The sequence below is a fragment of the Ambystoma mexicanum genome, chromosome 9 (assembly GCF_040938575.1).
Source record: "Ambystoma mexicanum isolate Mex_15411 chromosome 9, UKY_AmexF1_1, whole genome shotgun sequence".
In the NCBI taxonomy this organism is placed as follows: domain Eukaryota; kingdom Metazoa; phylum Chordata; class Amphibia; order Caudata; family Ambystomatidae; genus Ambystoma; species Ambystoma mexicanum.
In genome coordinates, this window is record NC_090931.1 from 575,708,360 (window position 1) to 575,724,437 (window position 16,078).

The window sequence follows — 16,078 nt, forward strand, 5'->3', positions numbered from 1 at the left end:
GTCAAGACCGGAGGCTCGGATTATGCTTTCTCCAAACTTTACTGTTCAGCAGCAAAGAAAACACAAATATGAAATACCAATACAAAACTAATAAAAACTACAATAACCATGAAGTTTTGAGTTTTGTAGTCCATGTCCATTGGTCCTCCAACTGACCATGTGATTCTAATAACCAATCAAAAAAACCAAGTCCTCAAATAAAACCTCTTGTCCTCTTTCCATTCCTCCTCTTTCTTTGCTGCTCGGCAGCGAGTTAAGTACCTTTTCATTTTATTAATCCTGAGTGTGTGTGACTTGGTGAATGACAGTTTAATAACTTACTGGACACGCGCGCGTGTTTTTTCCTTTTTCAGGCGGAGCATATCCGCTACAATCAGGTGGCTCTCAGGAGTTGCGGCCGCGACGGGGCTGGTGCACCGGCGGCCGCAGCTCCTCGGATCCATCAGAGAGGGCACTATTACAACGGAAGAGAGAGCGCGACGGGACCGCGTAGTTCCGGGCATAGATGTTGAGAAATATGGCACCCACTCCTCTAGAAGAGCGATGGCTACTAAAGCATATAATATAGGAGCCAGAGTAGAGGATATTATGAGGGTGGCAGATTGGTTGAATGAATCGACTTTTAAGACCTTTTATTTTAAGCCCATGGAAAGTGCGACATCGGTAGTGGTAAGTAAGCTTTGAACAAGCATAATCCGAGCCTCCGGTCTTGACATAGAATTCAGATTTTCAACACATTCGTTACTGAAAGTCATAATTCTATTAAAGAGACAGAGGCGAAGGATTATCCCACCCTATCAATCGTATGAATGTAGAAAGTGATATATCATGTTTATGTGTCATGTATAATGCTTATGAGAAAATGTTTGTAATGGTTTATTGAAGATATCATTTTGTTGTACCTATGTATATGATTGTCCCACCCGTTTTTTTTTCGGTCTATAGTCACCTTTCTAATTTTATGTTTCTATAGGAGGGACGACGGACAACAAGCAATCCGGGATCTGAGTTAGGATACAGAGGAAATTTCAAAAAAGTACTGAACACAACCTCACAGGATCAAAGAAAGAGGAGGAATGGAAAGAGGACAAGAGGTTTTATTTGAGGACATGTTTTTTTTGATTGGTTATTAGAATCACATGGCCAGTTGGAGGACCAATGGACATGGACTGCAAAACTCAAAACTTCATGGTTATTGTAGTTTATTAGTTTTGTATTGGTATTTCATATTTGTGTTTTCTTTGCTGCTGAACAGTAAAGTTTGGAGAAAGCATAATCCTTCGCCTCCGTGTCTTTAATAGAATTATGACTTTCAGTAACAAATGTGTTGAAAATCTGAATTTGGAATAGGAGCACGTCTGCTCTGTGTCATTTCCACCTTGGGAAACATGAGCCACGGGGCCTAATTCGTGGAAATTTTAGCGGGGCGCAAAGAGTACTTTTGCAGTGCAAAGTCACGTTACACCAGTGCAAAGTCATTTGCACCGTGCTAAAAGTTCCATGAATTAGGCTCAATGTGTTTTTTTACAGTTAATAAACAGAATGCAAGTATTGCAATATTCATTACATTCAGGGCCCGATTCATGTGCAAAGTGTATTTTTGCAGTGCAAAGTCACTGCAAGTGGTCATTTCTGCAGTACAAAATGACTTTGCACTGCAAAAATACACTTTGCACAGTTCCATGAATCAGGGCTTGTGTCGGCAGTGCAAAGTCACTTTGAACGTGCAGAAAATTCCATGAATCGGGCCCTAAATATGATTGCAATTACTATTTCCAATGAATCTTTAATTGTTCTTAACCATTGTGTGGCACTGCAAAAAATAATTTCTGATTAGAATGTTGGATGCCTCGTGACAAGTGCCTTGGTTTCTTTTGAGAGCGCAGCCACTCTATCATTTGGCTGAGGCAGCCTTCTGTCTTCGTGGGGGGCAAGGGGAGTTGAGATGCAACCTCTGAATGACTCACTGGAGGTCACTGACTGGTGAAGAGCATGGGAGCACGAAGGGACACAAAATATGGAGTGAGTCTAACAAAGGGATCCTCTCTTCAAGGGCCTGTGTTGAATTTTTTAATCCTTTTTTTAAAACAAAAAAACGAATCAAAATTCAGATATTTGCTTTGGGCAAATACTTTCATGATCACCGAGCCAAAGCAACATATTTTTTCCATTCCAATCTTTTCCTTGCATTTCAACTTATTTCCATGCCAAAATATAACTGGTCTTCAGATGCGATTTTTTTTATCCAGAATGTTCTTTCTGTGTCTGCTGTAGAGTAGAAGACTGACAGAATCGACATCAGATCTTAATTTTAAATTAAAAAAATGATATACCGTCATGAATTTGTATTATGTATTTTTTATTAATTCTAATATTCTAATGAACTGCAATGCTGATCATTTTCCGTTGTTTTTTATGTTGTGTTTTTATCATGCACATTGGATGAATGCTTTCTGTGTTTATTTTTATTGGAAAATGTGAAAAGTTCCTTGTGAACTGCAACACAATAAAAAGAAAAAGAAATGTGTTCAACAAAATGCTGCCGTAATGGAATCGTATGCATACTGTAACAGAAAAACAGACCCTCCCTGCCCTCCCCCAACACCACCCTCCTACCACCCCCAAATCATCCACCATGATCCTTGACCCCTCCAACCCCCTCCTATCTTTCCTTGTTGATGTCCTGCTATGTTATTCTTGATTTAATTGTGTGTTGAGCTGAAAAATATAAGGGCAATTGAATGGAAAAAAATATGAGCAATCATTGAATGTGTTTGTCAAGTTTGGAGTTACGTAAAAAGAACTTAGATTCGACTTTGGTTGAATAGTTGGTCAACTGTTCATTATATGATCGATTACTAAATACTTAATTTGTCGCCCCCCCCCCATACTTTGATGAGGCAAGACACTTTTCTTTTGCTCATTCTAGTGTTTTACCTTCACAGATTGGCGCAGACCTACGCCATTATCATCATCCCTGGGCTGCCTGTAAGTATGCGCACGAGGTGTTCTTTCAATGTAACCAATCAGCAGGCGCTTCTCCCACACACGCTCTCCTTTCCTGCGTTCTGACTGGGTACTATGTGGCATGAACTGGGAGGTGCAACGGCCTCGACGAGGTGGGAGGGTTCGGAGATGAGAAAGGACTTGGGATTCCCGCATGTGAGTGGATGGGGGTGTGATCGTGTTCAAAGTGATAAGGGGTGGGGAGCAGGGTGGGGACTGCTTTGTTCCAGGACAAGTGGTGTCTCTTGGTAGTTTCAAAAGCATCTTGAGGGAAAGGATTTGTCTGTTGTCGGTCAAGTGGCACAGCGAGTAGAGCGCTCGCTTTGACATTGGTGCAGAGTCTGCTAACGCAGGTTCGAATCCCGGCGGGGCCAACTCAGCCTTTCATCCTTCCGAGGTCGATCAATGAGCACCACACACCGTGGGTAATAATAAGCAGCGCTCAGATACCTGAGGGTTTGTAGCGCTATATAAATGCCAAATCATCATCATCGTGGCAGGGGTGTCTAGGAGGAGCAAACAGAGCAGGGCCAGCACCACAAGTTGTGATTTGTAGTTTTGCCACACAGTGCGCACAGCCACGGGTAGTTCGTTGTGTGTATTACATACGGTTCTATTTGATTTTGGCGAATTAATTTAATCGCAGTAGATTAATCGATTTTTAGTTTTTTACTGGACGATTTTGCGCAGGTATATGAGGGGGTCGATCCATGTAACCCGCCCCCCACCTCCCCGCCGCTTAACCTCCCTGCATTCATTATTCACCTAAACTCAACGCCACATATATTTGCGGCAACATTCGTGGTCAAAATAATTCGATGATTTCTGCCAAGACGAAATATGCTCCAGCAAAAACTCCCTGGCCCCCACATACACCAAACTGCTGACTAAGGCCTCAGGGGGTGAATGGTGTATTCTGGCTGTAAATCGTGTTCCGTATGCAAGATTCACATGTACTAAACACAGTCCCCTGCTAAATAACACAGGGCCTTTTTGGGTACCCATAATGCTTGGACTCAGGCAGTGCAACCTGTGGGCGGGCACAGTGCATAAAGTGCACAGCGAAATGCTGTGAGGTCATGTTTTAGGTCATGAACATTGACCTGGAAGAAGTTTAGATTACATTTCCTGCCTTAGCTGGCAAACAGTGTACTTTATTAATGCTTTGTGTTACAATGCCCTTTAAACTCGAGGTAATTTCATGGAAATCAGTAGACATATAGGTCTTAATGTTTGATCCTTCACGGCTACCTAAGGCCAGGGGTGGACTGCGAACCAAAAGAGGCCCTGGAAATAATGTTCAAAGTGGCCCCATATTTAAACAAGCCCAACCCTTTTTCTATCTGAACATTTGGAAATAAAATAGGTTACCACACTAAAGAGGCCCAGCATGGCGAGGCCCGCCTGGCAATCTACAGAGTCCACCCCCGCCAAATGCCTAGAACCAAACGAGGTCCACCTGACTATCGGTGGCTACATAAATGCTGTATTGTTTGTCATACAAGCATGTGAAGGATGCGAGCAGGGGGCCTCTGCGAAAACCTGTACGCAATGAAATAGCAAGAATAACCAGTTTTACCATTAATCACAAACTGAAAGCCCTCGTTAGAACCTAAATCCTAGATGTTATTATTGCAAAACTATACTCCTGTTATCGACTTGAATGGATTAGGGATTCAACATGATCCCTTGCAGGGTAGCTTCCTGCCTCCATCCTCAGTGGTTGGTGATACTGCTTATCCAATCACAGGCCAGTGGTCAAAGGCATGAAGGGAAATGGGTAGACATAACATCATCAATTTGCCACATTAGTAGAAGTTTGATTGACGCAATGCTATCAAAGTTATGAAAGCAGCACGAAAGACGCGGACCCGTTTGTTGACCAACATGTTTGTCTACATTTTCATTTCACACTCAGAAGCTTCCTTGAAAGATCTTGCAATAAGAAAAGGTTGATGACATTTCTACTGTGTTTTTCCTGGCAGGCAACCTTCCTTTACCAGCTAGAGATGAGGTATTTGCAAAATCAGGTATGTTTTTTCAATATTCGGACACTGCCGTATATATAAATGCTCCCCCAGATGTTTGGTATTTTCAAAATGGCTGCCCCTGTGATGGAAATTGTTATCAGCACTTATTTTCAGAAACGTGGTAATTATGGAGTGGTGTACAAACGAAAGTGGTAGAACTATGTCGCCCCCCCGTCCCCATCAGTTCTCCCTCCTTCTTCCCCCCCTTCCTTGTAAGAGACCCTTCTGCCTGTCATCTCCTCCCATGCCCCAGTGCAACCCCCCTACCTGTTGTCCTGCCTCTCCTGCACTCCATTCCCAACACTGTGTTTTACAACTGTGCAATGAGCACTGCAAGAAACACAATGAGAGAGCGTGCATCTTACAACCACCATTTCTTTCAGTGTTTGTTCGACCCATAATACAGCTTTGTGCTTCCCTTTCTAATCACCTGCCATTCGCGCCTCTTGAGGGAGAAGCCGAAGAACCTAGCCACCCCGATTACCCAAACACACGTGTGTTTGCAGCAATCCTTCATCATGTTTAAATGCAGAAGACAAACCAGAGCAGAACTGTTTTGAGCAGCACAGGAGGGCACCCCGTCAATTTACCGAAAACAATTCAGAGTGATACATTTCACTGAAGACCATAATACCGAAAACCACAGAAAATATTAAATAAATATATATATGGTAGAGGGGTAAGGGGTTAAAATAAGTCGGGATGGGGTTGGGGTGGCGTTATAAGGGTAGAAAATCAGGGGTTTGGGGGGGAAATTTAACAAAAAAAATCAGTGTCTTTCAGTATTATGGTCGCGTTTAAATGTAACATTCTCAATTTTCCGTCGGTAAAATCACATATAACCGTGCAGGAGCTGTGTTGGGTGGTGGCTTGGAAATGAGATTTTGTTCTGAAGCAGGCAAATGAAATATGCTGCAGCAAAGCTGTCTCGCCATGAAGCTTTGCGATCCATGACACCAGCGCATTACCTGCAAAAACGCAAGGTCGAATCCCTCCAATGTCCAGGATTGATACTCTGGGTGAAAAAAAAGTCAGAGTGCTACTGAGGGACGCCTCACCCTCTATTTCCTGCCCTCTTCGACCAGTGGCCTCATTCGTTCCCTTCCTCTTATCTTCCTCACGCTCTTCCAGCAGATATACATCTTGTTACCCCTGCCAGGGGCATATTACGCCATTCTACCGACCAGCCTAGGATCTCTGATACTACTATGGTGGTGATTTGGTGCAGTATTTAAGCATATTGGCATAACACATCATTTAGGAATCGGAAGCCTGGCAATGACAATAGAGGTTCAGGTATCATGTCTAGGCCACCGAGGGTCAGGTGTATTAGGATCTTCCTATATGGAAGCCTCTGGGTTTTATCAACTGCAATGAACCACCATCGTAAGAACACATGCAGCAGAGTGGTTTGCCCCTGGAGAGGAAATTGAACACATTTCCTCAAGCATAGTAGTAGGACACATTGGACTTTCTTATTTTCCCAACCTGTGCAGGACAGGGCATCTGAGCTGTAAGGGGGAACAGTACACATGTCTGACTGCCCTCATTATGGAGATATGGAGATGATTTACATAGACACAAAGTGTGTGGCAGGAATCTTTGCATATGATTATTTTCCCCAAAAGCATGATGCTTTACATAAAGCAACATGCAAGCAGTGTTGGACCTAGAGCAGTGGTCAGCATCCTCTGGTGGTCAAGATGCTTTGGACTTCAATACCCATGATCCCTCCCCTTTAACTATGCTGGCTAGGGGAGATGTGAGTTGTGGTCCAAAACACCTAGAGAGTCAAAGGTTGCAGACTCCCAACCTAGAAAGACAATTGGATCACATGGTTCGCGGTTTGTCATCGTGTTACGAGTTATAAGTTCCCTTCCAAAATGATAATATTGGAATTTCACATTGTGGCTCATACAAGATTTCCAGAGAGCTCATCCAATGAAGGTACAACACATCATAGACGTATGGGCTCGTTAGGTTGAGGCTAATGACACTTTATGTAGCAAAACAAGAAAACCTTTTCCTCTGCAGCTCTTGATGAATGTTGACAGGTAACTAATCTGGCCACAGCCAAGCACATATAACACATTTGGGGAAGTCTTATGGGTGCTTTCAAGTAAAAACAGAATGCCGAAAGAAGGTGTTTTTTGCTTTGTTTTTCCTTAAACCCCAGAAAACACATATTCAGGACACATGTCTTCAATTGGCTGCTTCAATTTCAGAGATTTTCAGCATAGCGCTGGAACTACTTCGTGACACAAAAAAAAAGAAAATCGGACCTCCCAAACGCAAGGAAATTACCTGTGTGAAATATCTGTATCAACAAAATATGTTGGAAGTTACTTTAAACAACAGATGACTAGAGACCAGACCCAAATCCTTGGAAACCAGACTCCAGAAGACCAGAGAGCAGACCCCCAGAAACGAGATTGACGCACAGGCACCATATTAGATCCCACATACCAGATGGAACAAGACCCCCAGACACCAGACCCAAGGGACAAGAATGATCTAAGATGTGCTCATTGAGATGCCCTATGAGATTGCCTCAGGAGGATAGCTTAGGGGCAACGTGTTAGCCTTGGAAGCAAGACGACACAGAGCACCACAAGTTCGATCACCGGGTCTGCACTTAGAAACCACTGGGTATTAAGCGCGTTATACATAACCTATTATATCATATCATACCACAGAGACTAGACCAAGCACCAGACTCCAGAGGCCACACTCGACCCCAGAGACCAGACCAGGCATCAGAGACTAGATCAGAACACAGGACCGAAATAGCATAACAGATACAATAGGCAAGACCATCCCCCATAGACAAGATACTGAAGACCAGATGAGAAGCCAGAGAACAGAACAAACCCTGGTCACAAGACCGGTTGATAGATCAGACCAGTGAATGGACGGGACCCCAGAGACCAAATCGGTGACAAGACAAAAGAGCAGACCAGACCCATAGACCAGTCCTGGGAGAGCAGATTCCAGAGTTCAGATCAGGCACCGGTGACCAGGTCCCAGAGAACAGACGCCAAAGATCAGAAACATGTGGTATGACCCCAGAGGGCAGACCCCATTGACCAGAAACAAGGCATCAGACCCCAGAGATCATGCCAGTCAGATAGGCAAAGAGGGAGACCCCAGCAGATAGAAACAGACACAGACAGACAGACAGCCAGAAACAGGCAGAAAGACAGGCAGACAAACAGAAATACAGAGAGGCATACAGATAGACAGATACCAATACAGACACATGAATGCATAAATAGAAGCATGAGCAAACAAATACGGAAATAGATAAATAGACATAATTACACAGCTATAAAGGAAGATAAACAGACATAGATATAACTAGACGGATAGTGAGATAGATAGAGAGGTAGACAGACAGATGGATTGAGAGAGAGACAGTTAGACAGATAGTGGAGAGAGATAGAGAGGCCGACACAAAGATAGAGAGATGTATAGACATGTAGAGAGACAGATCAAGAATACTCCTGGAATAAATGTACACAAATTGAATTCTCTTGGAATATAAGACAACACAACACAGTCGCACAACACACAGGTAATTTAAGTGATCAGAGAAAATATGCACAGAGTCTGCACCAACAGTACACAGTTCGTAGATACTATACACCGGAATGTACTTAAACACAGACAATACGCTCGGAAGATGCATATGCACATACTTTACTTTATTATTTGTACTGCACAACCAAAGGACCCGGAGGCATATGGGCGCCGGAAGCAGGCAGACCTTCTTAAATGTCCAACACAGAAACACACAAACAAAAGACACCTAACTAGAGAAGATTCCTATGCTCCTGGCTGGGTTCCTAAAGAATCTTAGATCCATCGAAACAAGAAGGTTTTCAATTTCTTTTTGAATATACCAAGTGATTTAGAGGTTCTTATATCTGGCGGAATATCGTTGCAGAGTCTTGGTGCTACTATAAAAAAATGCATTCTATTTATAGACTATATCACATTAATAATAAATACAACTATAAAAAAATACACTTTTGTTCACTTGAGATAGCTGCGCTCTGGGAACCACAAGCATGTTGACGTTATCAGATCTGAGGTTTCTGCCAAATAATGAGGATTGGAGCCCTCTAGGCGTTTGTAGGTTATTGTGAGTAGAAGGAATTCTATTGTGGCATCTAGAGGTAGCCAGTGTTGGCCCTTCAACATCTTTGAAAAATGTTCATATTTCTTTAGACCTATTATTGCTCTTAGGGCACTGTTTTGGATGACTCGAAGTCTTGCAAGTTCTCCTTTCCCAATTCTTATCAGGCGACTAGTACAATAGTCTTTTTTGTGCCTATAATTGCCCTTGCCTCCGTTTCACAACTCTTTTCAGAGAGGTATGGACGGATGCGGGATAGTTATCTGACGGTTTAAAAAAGACGGTTCACCTGAGCCTTCATTTTCAAGTTTTGGTCTAAGAGACTCCCCGAGTTTTGATCTTTTGTTTCATAGCAATTTTATTACAATCCGCTATCTGAAACATCAGCTTTTCAGGACCCAGTTTTTTTTCTTCTAGGACCAGTACCTATAACCACAAGTTCTGTTTTTCATTATTCAACGCCAGCCCACTCTCACACATCCAGTCCTGAATAAGGCTGTATATTTCATTAATGACACAAGTGTCTTCCAGGTAGTTAGATCCCTGTTAGAGGGATTGTACACTGAGTGTCATCCGCATAGTTAGAGAAACATATGTCTCTATTTTCTAGTATCTGAAAGAGCATAGTTGTAAAACTATTGTACAGTGACAGTGACAAAAATGCTCCCTGTCGAACACCATAGGGTAAGGGGCCTCTGGAATAGCCTCTGCCGTGCCACTAGACACCCTAAAACATCTATTTTACAGGAACGATCGATCCCAGGTAAGAGCAACCTCACTAAAATGTGCTCCTTCCTGCAATCTCTGTATCAGTAATGGATGTTCGGCCAAATCGAAAGCAGCTGAAAGATCTAAAACCATGAGCAGCATGGTTTGCCCATTATAATATTTTTCATCATATTCGACTTAAAATCTAAGAGAGTAGACTTAGTCCCAAAGCCAGGACTAAAGTCAGGCTGCCACTTATTGAGAATGCTGTGCTTAGCCAAATGGTCTAAACTTTGCTCATAGGCAACCCTATCCAGTATTTGTAGTAAAAATGGAGAGTTAGTGATTGTTCGGTAATTTGCCAGCATTCCTTGATCTAAACCTGGCTTTATTAGCAAGGGGGTTATCCAGGCACCCTTTGGGTCTGCTTGCACATGACCTTCCATCAATGAAGTGGTAACAATTTTTGTAAGAGTGCCAATAAGCAGTTCAGAACCGCCTTTGACCACTTTTGCTGGGCATGTATCCCCTTTACATTCTGAAGGTTCAAGCTTACTTATTATAATACTAAATTCTGCCTCAGTGATGGTTCTGAAATTAAATGTAGGAATTGCCAGCCTTTGCGAAGATTCTATAATGGAATTAGACAGCACACTTTCCCGTACATCCTTAGGGCCCCTTGCAGGTCTTGATTTATATATGATTGTGTATGCAAATTTGGGGGTAGTTGCACCAACTTACTCTGTGCTGTGCAACCTGGTTAATTATTCCTTTATAGGTCGGTGTCACAATCTTGGGAGGAAGATTTTATATATGCTCCCTTGTCCCGTCCCTTTCTCTCTGTCTACAACACATTTTATTTATTATATATCCTCAATTTATATAATCGTGTAACTTTAGAATTTTGGTTATTTATTTAAAGAAATCAGCCCGGATTTGAGAAAGGCAAAAGCATTGCCGAAACACGTGTCATCCAAGGGCATTTTTCTCATGTATACAGAGGAGTGATTACACGAATGAAAGCTAATTTTTGAGTTACACGTATTTCCTTGTGGCGCAAGTTTATGAGCAGGTTTAAATAATTCAATCTTGATTTATATATGTTCGGTTGAATTTTTTCTAATGTCTTTGTCTTCCTAGATTGAGGTGCGTCAGGCTGTGCCCTTCAGTATGCCTTCTTGTGTATTATCCCATGGCTTCTCTAGTTCCTTTAAAATTCTAAAAAGCTCCTTAGAGTCATGTTGGGCTTCTTCTATGCGTGTTCCATAGGTGGATTCTTTTGCCTTAAAAACTGCTAATTTACATACTTTGGTTGCCGCATTATACATAGATTATACATAGAATAGAGAATAAATAAATAAATATGTATAACCCCCACTGCCCCGCGCTTGTGGACTTCCAACGCCACACAACGAACACACAACACTAACTATAAACATTAGGAAACACAAACATACAAGCACACACATAAGAAAGTGGAAACCAGAGAGAAAAGCACGTTTTAAAAAGAATTAAATTAACTGGTAGTAAAAAGGCAATGTCTAAAAACATTGGGATCTTCACTGTTAAGGTAATCAATAAGGTTTGTTTTCGATCTATCAGAGCCATCAAGCACACGGTCAGAACACACTACTGATTATCTATCAAATAATACCCTCACCACAAAACAAGTAAAAACATTCTAAACTATAACAAGGACAATAGAAAACTGATCAAACCATCAGCTGCTACTTCTTGACATTTAGCTTTATCCTATTTCATTGACCATTAGTTATAGATACTGAATTAACACAAATCTATCAAAAGTAAAGTGCACGTTTTCGTTTTCCTCCCCTTGTAATCTGTGAAAGGGCATGTTGTACCCAATATATTGGGCGTGACTCACAGAGCATTTTCCTATGGGATTGCGCCATTATAAAAGGCTTGTGTAAATCAGGCCCATTGTGTCTACCTGTTAAAATGGCGATGCTAATTAAAAAAATAACGAAAGCAAAAGTTATGTTTGGGTCGGTCGGAGGTACCATATGATATAATTCCACAGTACAATGGTTAAACCTGTACTTTTTAAATTCCAAAACAAATGATTTTTTCTAAAAGGGAGCAGGCTTGGTAAAAATACCATGTGCTTAGGGATTTCAACCGAAGGGACATCACAAACATCTGCTACTAGCCTCATCCTGGGGCTTCCATCAGGCCAATCGACTTCACACTAGGAGTTTGGAGAACCTCACCTTTGTAATTGTCTACCCAATTGAGGGGTTAGACTACTGTACTAGGTAACACATGCCACGCAATCCCTTTTTAAATGGCTTCCGCAGGTATTTTGTTGTTTTGCCGACAGGAGTTTTTTCAATGTTATTTTTTTGCAAACAAATGCCACTGAAAAAACTCATTGAAATATATAGGGGGGTAAGGGGTTAAAAAGGATGCAGAGGGGTTGGGGTGTGGGTAAAAGCATAGGTAAAATGGGGGTTGGCATGGGAGACTCCGGTAAAATAACAAAATAAAAAATTTGATGAGTTTCTTCGTTGCAGTTTTTCAGTAAAAATGACATAGAAAAAACTCCTGTTGGCAACGTATCATAGAACCGCTGCAGCATCCTTACAGTTTCCAAATGTCTTGGACAATCAATGGTGAACGAGCACAATTTCTCTTGAATCCGTTTTTTCAGGACAAGTGTATCACCTGCCACTAGTCTTCACATTTTGTTGCAGAAATAGAAATATCCTAGTTCTCTTAAAGTTTCCCCAACATAGATGGGCCATGAAATATCCTGCCCTGTCTGTCTCTCTAGAGCATCGTTTATGATGATGTGCAGCAGCGAAGCTGCGACATATGTCCAAATCGAGATCCATAGAGAAACATATGTGTACAACCAGGCTTGCTAAATATCTTATATCCCAGCTACATATGAATTCTTTATTTTGCTGTTGTGGGTTGTGCCATCAATAATACTTTCAGGAATCTATTTTCTGTCTTTCCAATCTCATTAGCTAGCCTGAAATTTCACTTGCATGATTGGTCATGCTCAAGGTTTTAGCCTTGTGAAGAGGGATGGGGAAGCCTACCCTCTCTTCCCCCTCCTACGAAATTCATGACGTGGAAGAAGGCAGAAAACACTGCAATAACCCATTCTATTTTGGATGAATTCCCAATGGACCAATGGTGGGCAAGTATGTGGAGAGATACCCCCTCAGCCAGCCATACGCCCTCAACCAGCCCTACAGACCAGGTGCAGTAACAATTTACACCAGCATGGATGACGAGCCCCAGGCTATAAGCGAAGACACCTAAATGGACAATCTCGATTAAAGCACCAACAAGCCGTGTTAGTGATGTTGTTAGAGGCACCACGACTTAGCAGCGTTAGACATGAAGCACACATTCCATCTGCACTCCCGGACATAAACACGCACTTGAATACATGAAGAAAACGAGCGTACACTTCTATAGTTAGAGAACAGACACATATACATACTGTCATTGTCTCTATTGTAGGAACTGTACTATAATGGATTAGGAAAATTACAGCAGGCCACAGGCCTCTCAGCAAGAGCCGAGCAGAGCTGAATTCAGGTTGTACAGAGAGCAAGACGTGTGAGACAGGATCCGCAGCCAAGGCCAGAAGATAGGATGACATTCCATTCCCTAGATGACAAAGGCACCAGCTGCAGAAAATACGAATAATTTCTCATAATTCACAGCTGCACAGCTCAAATTTGTGGTCTCGGTACACGTGATCCGGCCGAACCCGACAATGGACAGTGACCAGCGGTGGGAAAGAGAGACGATCTCAGGCTACCAGACAGAAGACTGCAACAAATGTGTTATAATATGAGACAAGTGTTGCACTGAGCAAAGGAGCACCCTCATAGACTAAGGTGATACACACAAGTTACAATGCAGACATATAGTCATTCTTATTGCCTTGAAAAGGTACACCTTTGCGGATTGCAGACCTGGGGACGTCAGCTCTAGCCAACCACAGTTCAATTTCCTAGGGGTGGGTAGCAACGGATGAGAACCAATGGTGAGACCCCCACACTGCAACATTGTTATAGATAGTGACTTGGGGATGGACCAGGCAAAAACTGACATGCGAGGGCCAGTAGAATAACATGTATAGTGTCCATTATAGGTGTTAAGAGGCTCTGTATTCAATTAGGAGAGCCGATAGACTTCCTGGAGAAGGGCCCAGGTTGTGACATCATTCTGACGCAATTGTAGTGTAAAACCAGTGTAAAACCGGCCTGCGAACCAAGGACGGCCGAGACATGCATGGATTTCCCCAGTTCCTGTGCTGATCCCTGTGGTTAAACCGCAGTTTGAACTTGCCATTGACTGAGTCCTCCGTTTGTCCTGAGGAAGGTGTTGGGCCTTCTGAGAGTCTGCAAACTCTTAGTGGCTCTCTGGCATAACTGGGACTTTATCCCAACATTTGTAAACGGCTAAGACTAACTTTGGATTTGGGACCTTAAGGTGTCTATAGAGGCACAAAACTTCACCTAGGATGTACTAGCCACTGCTTTTTGCTTGTGCTTTTTCCATGTGCCCAAAGCCATAAAACACTACCTCAAGTAATCAAACACTGAATTATTGTCAATTTCATGCCCTCATTCCATATATCTGTCTTCTTTCTTCCTAATATTCCTCAGCCACATCACTGCAGACTTTTCCATGCACGTTTTTAGATTAGTTGTTTTCAAGAAGTCTGCAAAGCCTTTGCCCAGTCTTTGGAGGGAGGCAGGGGTTCAGGCTTGCAAAACACCATCATCTGTGTAAAACAACACAGGGAGCTGTTTCACAGCCACCATGGAGGTATCTACTGTGTCTGTTAATAAAATGTCTTTTAGACCATTAATACTTATTGAAAATAGATAGTAGGGCGCCGACACACATCCCTGAATTACCGCTCCTTACCTGGGTGATCTTGAAACTGCCTGATCTTCTCACTCTTGGGCACTCTGGCTTAATTTCAACTGAATTAGAATACTTAGCAGAGACACTCCAGGAAGTTTATGGACCTGAGAACCCTCCATAATATTGCCCTGTCACCTAAATCAAAGGCTTTGATCAGATACACGAATGCCAAGCAGACTCCTTCTCATACCCTTTTACAATAAGGTGGAGATTCAAGGATTTTTCTAATGTACTTCAGTTCTTTCTCAACCCACAATGGGTGTCAATCAGAATATAATTCTGGTCACACCAGTCCTCAAAATGGTTTTGATGTACGTTACCCATAATCACCACTGATGAAGCTATTAGGGTGATCGGGCAGGAGCAGGCAGGTCTTCCTGGCTTCTTTATTGAAAATGGGGCCGATAAACCTCTCTGATCAGGATTCAGAGATCTGCCATGTCGTTGGTATAGTTTTAATTGCATTATTTATTTATGTATTGTGCATTTGTAAGACGCTTACACATCAAAAAATTACAATAAGTGTGGTCCTGTGAGGGAACACAGGCCAGTGGGTGCCCAAGGGCAAGTACTTGGAGAGGAGGGGCTGAAGGTGATTGGGAGGAAGGCCAGGACCCAGAAGGACACATAAGGGCCAATGCCACCATTCTCAGCGACTGAAGAGTTTAGCATGGGAGGGAGAGGGGGTGGAGGAGGTGGGAGCCAGCTGAGGAAAGAGATAGGCTTCCAGCTTGCTGCTTAGAGATGCGCTTGACACACATAGAGTTGAATCCAGAATAATGTAAAGGCCTGGAGGGAGAGTATTTAGTGAGAGAAAACTGTAGATTGCGTGGCCTCTGGCACCAGACATCCTTATGGATGATGCGGATGGATTTGAATTTGATCCTTGCAGCAACCGGGCGCCAATGGAGAGATTTTAGGGCTGGAGAGATACAGTCCCCGGGCTTGAGGCCAAGGATAAGTTTTGCAGCACTATTCTGGATAAGCTGGAGGGGATGGAGAGAGGAAGAGGGTAGATTAAGGAAGAGGATGCTGCAGTAGTCCAGCCTAGAGAGTACCAGGGCTCTAGAGACATTGAGCTTCTGGGGAAAGGTGAGTAAAGGAAGGCTGCCTCTGAGGAGGTGGAGTTGGAAGTGGGCCTTCTTGGCAGGTCCATGATGTGAGGGAGGAAAGAAAGAAAGGAGTCAATGATGACTCTGAAGTTTCTAGCTTCAGATGAAGGAGGGGGGGAGCCCATAGAGAGTGGCTAGGGAGAAGGAAGAAAGGTGGGAGCCGG

At 42.8% G+C, this 16,078-nt stretch overlaps 1 protein-coding gene across 1 annotated transcript in view; it reads left to right on the forward strand.

Moving 5' to 3' along the window:
• Positions 1-16,078, forward strand: part of LOC138488296 (multidrug and toxin extrusion protein 1-like) — a 419,915-nt gene that overhangs the window by 236,486 nt on the left and 167,351 nt on the right. Inside the window, exons 5-6 of the mRNA XM_069615179.1 lie at positions 2,946-2,988; positions 4,992-5,036. Of these exons, the coding sequence (XP_069471280.1) occupies positions 2,946-2,988; positions 4,992-5,036 (88 nt within the window). The remainder of the gene's footprint in view (positions 1-2,945; positions 2,989-4,991; positions 5,037-16,078) is intronic.